The following is a 9,277-nucleotide window of genomic DNA, read 5'->3' as shown; positions in this document are numbered from 1 at the left end:
TATATATATATATATATAAATCAGACATTACATTATTTAACTGAGGAAATGAATTCTAATATACAGTTTGAAGTTACTGCTCCAGGAAAAATAATTCTTTTTGGTGAACATAGTGTTGTTTATGGAAAACCAGCTATAGCATGTGCTATAGATCAACACACATCATTATTACTAAATGAAAGTTTTTGCAATAATCAAGAGCCTAATACTATTCCATGTCGAATACTACTTCCATTAGTAAATTATTCTGGACTATTAACTATTCATATTAATAAAAATTCCAATTTTTCTCCTACTGTGTTTTTTAATGAAATATTATGTAAATTAAACAAAAATGAACCATTCCATAATGAAATTGATTGTTTATCAGGAAATACAAAAAAAGCTCTTGTTGTTTTAAATTTTATTTTTGAAGGAATATTGACCTGTTACATGGAAAAATTAAAAAGTGTCTCTTTTACTATTGAAGTTAAATCTGCTCTTAAATTAGGAGCTGGTACTGGCAGTTCTGCTTCATATTGTGTTTCTTTAGTTGCTGCTTGCTTATCATATGTAAAATTTAAAATAAATTCAAATGTGGAAATTCAATTTGACCCTCAAATGGACGATTTTCACTCTCAAAGTGGCGACAATCTATTAATTATTGAACCATTTACTGATAACTTCTCATTTAGTGATGGGGTAAGATTTACTTTTATTCAGTGTACTTAATTTATAAATTAAAAAATCATATTTATAAATAATTATTGTATATAAGTTTTATTAAAGCAATCCTTAGACAATAAAGGCATAGCACAGTGATCTAATATTTATATTTAGCTGGCCAAAACTACAACTTTTTTTTTTGATAATTATCTTTTAATATGTATTGATGAAATTAAACTTAAAATGTTAACCAAATAAAAACAAAGTTTTTATTTTTTTGTAATACTCGTAATTTTGTTTGTATTGTTTTATACTGAGGTTGTATAATAAGTGTTTGTACTGTAATATGGTTGCATTACAAAAATCATTAATTTGCTGAATTTTTAATAAAACTTTTTTATAGTTCAAAAAAAATAAAACGCCATTTGAAATCTATTTTTAGAAAGAATATACATTTTTAAATGAGATTAAAAGAAAAAGTTATTTGCAAAATAATCACTTACTTAGTACATGTTTAAAACCATATAAATAAAATTACTATAATTATTACATAAATGGCAATGGTAATGGTGATGATTTAATATATATTTATTAAATTATGGAAATAAACATTGAAAGAGGAAGAGGAAGAACAAAAAAAGAGGTTATTGAATGTATTTAAGGGTGATTATGTGAACAGGTAGTTTGTATATAGATGATGTGGGTGATCATGTCAAATAGATAATTAAGAAATGAGTAGCTGATTCCATGTAGTTGGGAAAAAGCAAAGTGATGAAGAAAGAATATATAATTATTAGTAATGTGAAATGGGGAAATTATAATGCATTTTTTTATATAAATGCACAAGTTTTTATATCAAACTTACATTTAATATGATAGTATCATGTATAAGTACCAAAAATTTCAATATAATATAAAATTTACTAGAAATTCTAAAAGAATAAATGAATTTACAAATGTTCAATTAATTTACATTTACCTCTCTTAACCCTATATATATAAATTTTTTTTTTCTTAGGAGAAAAGTTTAATTAATAGATGGGCTTTATTAGCTGAAAATTTTATTCACACAAAGGCTTCTGGATTGGATAATACAATTTGTACTTATGGTACTATGGTTCAGTATACTAAACTTAATAGTTACAAATTACTAGAAGCACCAGAATTGAAAATATTATTAATTTATTCAGGTTAGTTTTTACACTTGTCAAAATAATTTAGACTACCTGTATAGTATTAAAACTTGTATTATGTTTAGTTTTTTCCTAGTATATCAATAAAAAAAAATTTTTTGTCGTCTATCAAATTTTTGAAATCACAAAATGCTGGAATTCCATAAAAATACTCCTGAAATCTATGTATTTATACTTAAGACTTGAAAATCATTTTTATCATGAGGTCTTCTAAAATTTTCTTTAATTAACAATATGATTTTTTTAAATTATTTTAATTGATATAATTGTGTATATTTATACAATGGTTCTTTAATTTTAGAAATATAATTATTTATTACTATAAAATTGTCTTAAGATGAATCACTTACAACTTATAACATAATATATTTATACAACGGTTCGAACACGATTAATTATTGCTTATTCGTTTGTCTATTACTAATTATTCCCTAACCCCACTACACTAATATCATAACAATACGGGTTCATAACACTCTCCCCCCCGTAGAATGAAAACATATTACCCATTTTTTTTTTTTTTTTTTTTTTGAATATAAACTTAACTACTCTGTTTTCTTGTACATTCTCTTTTATATTACTTAATTGTATCTCTTATTTTAATACTTCCTTACTTAATTTTAATTTTAAAATTAATAATAAAGAAATATGAGTTTCCTTGAATGGATATTTTTGGTATGGTATTTCTTTTTCTAATTGTAGCTCATTTAACATTTAGAATACTTTGAAAGGTCAATTAAATTAGTTTTTACATTATCATTTAAATTAATAATGTAATATCCTCTGATCTTAGTTTTTTAAATTTAGTTTGTATGTCAGAATTTATGCTTAAATTAAAATTTGGGCTAAATTCTTTATATATTTTTCAAGTAATATTACTTGAAGGTATTAAAATTGTTTTGTCATCAGTGTTAGCGTCACAGTTATTTTTTGAACTTAAAATACTCTTTCCAGATATACTTAATGTTACTGGTTGAACAATTTGATGGCACTTAATAACTATATTACCCTTATTAACTACGTATAACCATGAATTTACATATTCTAATTTATGCCAAATGTTACGATTAATTTTTACATACTTTAAAATACAATCTTTAGGTAAAACATCTGCTGTCTAAATAATTTTGCATGACATGAATTATCTTTACTAAAAATATAATGATCATAAGGACATAATATTGTTTCAGCTATATATTTACTGGAGTTTAATTTTTCTATATTTAATTCTATATAATACAATCTAGATTTTTCTATTGCTTATAATCCATGTGATACTCTATTACAACAAATATATTATCGTGAGTTTTTGTCGGTAATGCGATTGGTTTATACAAAGTGAATTCATACTTATTAGCTAAAGGAATTTTGAACTAAAAAATTAAGGTGTTTTGAATATATACAACATTTATATTTATCAAGTGTAATAGTTCTGATACTCCAGATACTAACCAACTATTAGGGATGATTACATCTAGAGGTAAATGAGACTTAATTTTTTTTATTTGTTCTATTAACGATTTTGTATTCATGATAATAGGGTGTAATAATCCTTGTATTGCAAAGTTTATAATGTTAATCAAATTTTGGATTTCATACGCATACTGATTAATTATTTTATTTATTTGGTTAGATATTATTTACGATACTATAATTAAATATATCGTCAAACTAAGATGTGTGAAACAGCTTTAGTTCGTTTACATGAACTCGTACTTCTTTTCGTCCACGCTTTAAGGATACATTCTCTTTGCTATGTATGCATGTGACTTCGAAAGACCCAGCCACTTGGGTTGAAGTTTTCCCAGTTGCTGGTGTTCCTTTAATAGAACCCTGCCACGGACATTGAGGCTAAGTTCTCGCTGTTTTTTGCCATAGTGGCTTTTTAATTTCAGTTTCTTTGATATAAGTCTGTCACGAGCTATGGAATGAGACTCTTGTAATTTTCTACGTAGCTCACATGTAAAATCATCATAATTGTAACACGGTTGTGGCACCCTGTTTAGTGAATGCGGAACTTCGGCTGGATAACCATATAGTAGTTCATGTGGTGGAAACCTGTGGCTATGTGTGTCGTTATAAACGAACATAGCATAAGCTATATATTCGCCCAATTTTGTTTCTTTTCAGTGATGTAGTGACGAAAATATTCAGCGAGAGTTCGACGTGATCTCTCTAAGGCCCTATTCGATTGTGGATGGTACGCCGTTGTATTGATCTTTACGATTTGCAGCAACTTACAGCAAGATGTTTACAGCTTGCTTATGAAGTCCCTACTTTGATCAGTTACAATTGACTCAGGAATGCCATGTTAACAGATGAACTGTTCAACGAAAGCTTGAGCAATAGTGCTTGCTGTATGGTTAGGTAAGCGACTGCTGCTGCAGATTTAGTCAAATTGTCTTATATAGTTAAGATGTAGGTATTACCCTTGTTGAACACCACGTATTCCTTAACGTTTCTCTTTAGATTCTTCCATATATTGTGTTGTTTAATACGCTTTATTGTTCTAGAGTCTAGACACTCCCTGATGACCTAGTGGCGTAACATGAAATTCTTCTATTATCTTTTGTTTTTCTTCTTCAGAATAGCGTGTGTTCACGAAAATTAATATATATATTTTCGATTTTCTAAAAATATACCTGAATATGGTCCGTATTTATTTCCAGTTTAACTGATCATAGCCACTTCCTATTCGAGGCATGGCTAATTTGGTAATATTTTGCTCGTGGCAGAATCGACGTAGATTTTTTATGGCTGAAAACATAACAGACATAGTAGGTTCTTCCATAAATATTTTCTTATTTATAATATACAATATATGTCGGCCGTTATGTTTAACATTAGCGATTTCTGTGACTTGCTTTTCTTGACAATCAGTTCCTCTATTTGTCCAAAATTCCGTGGAAATTCAAATACGACTCCTTGAAATATTTTAAAATCTGCTGATACACAGTTGACTAATATAAATTCCTCTGTAGCATCAAACAAATCTACTTCCATTTCTGTAAAATGTGGGTTATCTTAAAATAATCTTATTTTGTATCTCTTGACAAAAAATATGATACTCAGACGATAGATAGTTGTCGAATTGGTTTCAATTTTTGCTATACGACTCAACGCATCAGCGTTAGTGTTCATCGTACCTGGAGTTTTGAATAAATTTTCTATAGTATCCAGCTAAACCTAAGAATGACTTTACTTCCTTCACGTTAGTTGGTATTGAAAAATTTACTACACACTCTGTAGTCTTGGGATCAGGTTGAACACGGTTATCCGTTATAATGTGACCCAAATAAGCGACTTCTTTTCGTAAAAATTCACATTTTACTGGTTGTAGTTTCAGATTAAAAGATCGAAGTCATGTAAAAACATCTCTTAGTTGTTTCTGATGATCTTCCAAAGATATTTCTTTGGAAAAACGACTTCTACTCTGTATTTGCGTATTTCAGAACTATCTTCCTTCTTTGATACAATTAAAAGCGGCGTATTCCATGGACTGTTACTAGGTACTATAATACCATCTTCCTCCATTTATTTTACTTGTTTGGCAATTTCTCCCTCCGTTGTGTATAAGGCTATCGATACGGTTTTTGGTAAATTGGTTGACTTGTACTTGGTGTATTAATCTCGTGGTAAACTGCGTCTGTGCAGGTTTTTTTATCCCCATTTAAGTGAAATATATCAGAAAATTCGTTGCATAAATTCAGAGTAGCTTCTCGCTCTTCTGTTGTCATATGATCAACATCCAAAGATTCTCTTAACACTTGTAATCTGTCTGACAAGTTGAAAAGTTTATGTCTATATTATTGACTGAAAAATAGTGGATTTGTTAATAACTTTAAATGATATATTTTCTAGTTTTGGTATCGTAAAGTCCTTGGGCAGTCTGCAATATTGATTAAGCTTACTAATATTTGTTGGTTTGTCACGTTATTTAAAACATTTCCGCAGTTGATATTTTCACCCAAAGCTTGCGCATGAATTCATACATGCTGAGCTTCCAATTGTTGATAATTGACATTGACTGGAATTATTTGTTCACTGCGTGCCAATAGTACCATATTGGTTTTCTTTGGTATCAATACTTCACTTTTTCCGATATTAATCACAACTCGATTGTCCATTAAGAATGGTTTACTGATAATACCGTCTTGAGGTATTGGAAATGATGATGGAACCACATGAAATTCGAACGTACGTTTATTTGTACCAAACTTTATTTTCAACTGAGTTGAACCGATTGTTCGAACTAACTGATCACTAATACCTTGCAGTTGATGCTGTTTATCAGTGTTAATGATCACTTCGTCATGTAGAGAGTTGTTAATTTTTATTAGATTGAGGTCCGCTCCAGTATCCAAAAGTAATCGTATATTACTAGTTACACACTGTGGACTTGAGAATGTTACGTGATTATCTTCTAATTTAGTTATAAATTGCAATGATCTTTTTACGTCTGGGTTATTGCTTTGATTATATTTATTATTTATTGCTCGCCCCTGGCGTTCGATGTCTCCTAGTTTCTCGATAAGCATTATTGAGACATGTTTTGACGAGTATTAGCNAGATAAGATATGTCTCGATTATTGAGACATGTTCTGACGAGTATTAGCTCTTTTATTCTTGAAACAGTCTTCCTTAGTATGTCCGTTTGCTTTACAATAAGTGCACGTTATTTTCTTNCGATAAGCATTATTGAGACATGTTTTGACGAGTATTAGCTCTTTTATTCTTGAAACAGTCTTCCTTAGTATGTCCGTTTGCTTTACAATAAGTGCACGTTATTTTCTTGAAATTTGCGTGTTTGTTATAACTTGTTTTCTGCCCTGTATTTTGAACTCGTCCACCCACTTTTACAAAACGACATTGGTGAGTATTGTGATTTGTTTTCCGACAGTTCCTACAATACTTAGAATTTGTTCTAGATTTATTATTTATTATTGTTAATTAATCTTCGTCCTTCTTTATTTGATACCTGTAGCTTTTCCTCGTCTAGACTTTCTTTAATTGCCTCTTCTAATGACGCTAAATTCTTAGTTTTAAATACCTGTCTAATGTTTGAGTATAAATCTTTGACGCAGGAAGTTGACGGGTAGAGTTCAGTTCTAATTGTAAATAACCCGGTATTCGCTTTGAACAAAACGTCGTCTCATGTAACGACTCATGATCGTCCCAATCGATTATCTCCCTATTCTGTGTTATCGCGAAAGCATTACCGCTTAGTTTCGTAGTTATGGCTTTTATTAAAATAGATTAAAATCTTTTTGAATGCATGACATCGCAAATTCGCACGCGTTTATAAACGGATAAATTTCTTCCTCTACTTGACGTAGAGGAAATTAAAAAACGGAATTAATTTTAATAGTGGTTTCTAAAGAAATCTCTGTTATTGTATATTGCTTATTAATAGAAAAATTTACTAAAATATTTAGGAACTCTGAGGACTCGGAACTAGAAGGTAGATCAGGATAAATGTTAGTAGTTGTCTCAAAACTTATAAGAACTGTTTGTTCCAAATTCAATGTTCTACTACCGTGTGTGTAAAAAAATTTTTTAAGTAGCGATTACAAAATTCTAAGGCTGAATGTTGAGACAGCAAATTCCCCGAATGTCGCGTTATATGTTAACTACTTTAATTATAATAATCTGAGATAGTTTAAATATAAAAATATTTGTGTGTATATATATATATATATATATGTATGTATGTATTTATCTTTTGATGTACAAATTATGGTACAACGCATTCCACTCACCAATTTGATCTACTCCTACAAGAAACTTCTACTTTTCCGTTGCCACCAGTTGTTGTGTCCCCCTAGGATAAGACAGTAACATGTTGGAGTAGATGTCGTTGTAATGTGAAATAAAAGTACAATGTTATAACATTAGTTATCTGAAGGTGAATCACTTACAACTTATAACACAATATATTTATACAACGGTTCAAACGCGATTAATTACTGCTTATTCATTGTCTAATACTAATTATTCCCTAACCCCACTACACTAATATCATACAAATACATAGATTTTAGGGATATTTTATAATACCAGTATTTTAAGATTTCAAAATTTTGACAGGTGATAAATCTATTTTCATGTAAAGATTTTTTTTATATTTACTAGGAGACTATTTTGTGAAATTAGTTCTAAACGGTGACTTAGTTACTCAATGCAACTTAAACTTTTTATCCAATATATTATTAAATATTTAGGTATTGAAAGATCAACTGGCCATGTAGTAAAAAGTGTTCAAAATAAATATAATGATAACACATACAGACCAATACTTGACAGTATTTTTGATTCAATAGCAAAAATTGTTAATACAGCTGCAAATGCTATTGATCAAATGGCTCAAAATCCTAATCAAGAACTACAACAAATCCACGTGTTACAAGTAAATAAGTTTGTTATTTTATATTATATAACATAGTTTTTTTTGTAATTATGTTTCTTTAGAATCTCATAAGTATGAATCAGGCATTGTTAATGGCTCTAGGAGTGTCTCACGAGACATTGGATGCTATAGTAGCAATATTAAAAAAATATAATCTTCATGCCAAGTTGACTGGAGCTGGAAAAGGTGGATATGCTATTTGTCTTGTTCCACCAAATCTTCACAAATCTAAAATACAAGAATGTATACAGGAATTGAAAATTTATGGATATGAAGCAAATTTATGTACCATAGGTTGTCCAGGTGTAAGAATACAACCAAAATAAATGACAAAATCAATTATTTTTACTTCACAATATCTTATGTCTATTTTTAATTTATTTAATTATCCTGTTGTTAAAAAGCTTTTCACAACAGAACTAGATAAATTCAAAACAGACTGATTTAACATAACATTTTTTGTAATTCTGCATTTCTATAAATGATTAGTTTATAAAGTAAAATAATAATAAATAAAGTTTTTTTTTAATAAAATTCATTTCAAATTTTTTCATATTGTTTTAATTTAAAAAAAAAACATAAATATAATAAATATTTTCTTAATAATTAGAATAAATATTTAATCATAATTAAAACTAAAAAAATTGATAAATAGAAAAAATATATGTATTTTTTTAGAGTAGTATGTATTTAAAATAAAATATCAAATTGCCTTAAGTATTTGAATTCTACACAGTAAATGAAAAAAAATTCATCAATCTAACTGTAAGTTTCACATATAAGTAATATAGGGTGATAACAATCTGGTAATAAACTCATTTGATAAAAAACTATTAAATATTTAAAACTTTTGTTATGAGAAAAATTATTTGATTTAAAAAAACTACAATAATATGTGGTAAAAAATGTATTTTTTCATCCTATTATGATTAAAAAGTCTTAAATTTTATTTTTTTTAAATGAAAATGCATATTGTTGACTTTATAATATGATAGTAGAAAAAAGTACGAATAATTTTGTTCTTACAACTTTT

At 28.3% G+C, this 9,277-nt stretch overlaps 1 protein-coding gene across 1 annotated transcript; it reads left to right on the top strand.

Moving 5' to 3' along the window:
• The first annotated feature begins 48 nt into the window (after positions 1–48).
• On the top strand, positions 49–8,795 carry LOC126905559 (mevalonate kinase). The gene is made up of 4 exons (XM_050685380.1): positions 49–681; positions 1,664–1,835; positions 8,060–8,244; positions 8,307–8,795. Exons 1-4 carry the CDS (start codon positions 49–51, stop codon positions 8,568–8,570), a joined length of 1,254 nt encoding a protein of 417 aa, XP_050541337.1. The 3' UTR covers positions 8,571–8,795.
• Positions 8,796–9,277: the final 482 nt, after the last annotated feature.

The sequence above is a fragment of the Daktulosphaira vitifoliae genome, unplaced genomic scaffold, assembly GCF_025091365.1.
Source record: "Daktulosphaira vitifoliae isolate Bord-2020 unplaced genomic scaffold, ASM2509136v1 Scaffold_4, whole genome shotgun sequence".
Taxonomy (NCBI): domain Eukaryota; kingdom Metazoa; phylum Arthropoda; class Insecta; order Hemiptera; family Phylloxeridae; genus Daktulosphaira; species Daktulosphaira vitifoliae.
Note: the sequence above shows the minus strand (reverse complement) of the source record. Positions and strands in the feature narration are given on the sequence as shown.

Excerpts from the sequence above, each read along its gene's own strand:
- LOC126905559 (XM_050685380.1), top strand. The coding sequence starts at position 49 with ATGAATTCTAATATACAGTTTGAAGTTACTGCTCCAGGAAAAATAATT. Across the intron at positions 682-1,663 it reads ACTTCTCATTTAGTGATGGG|GAGAAAAGTTTAATTAATAG; the intron begins GTAAGATTTACT and ends TTTTTTTCTTAG. Across the intron at positions 8,245-8,306 it reads AACAAATCCACGTGTTACAA|AATCTCATAAGTATGAATCA; the intron begins GTAAATAAGTTT and ends ATGTTTCTTTAG.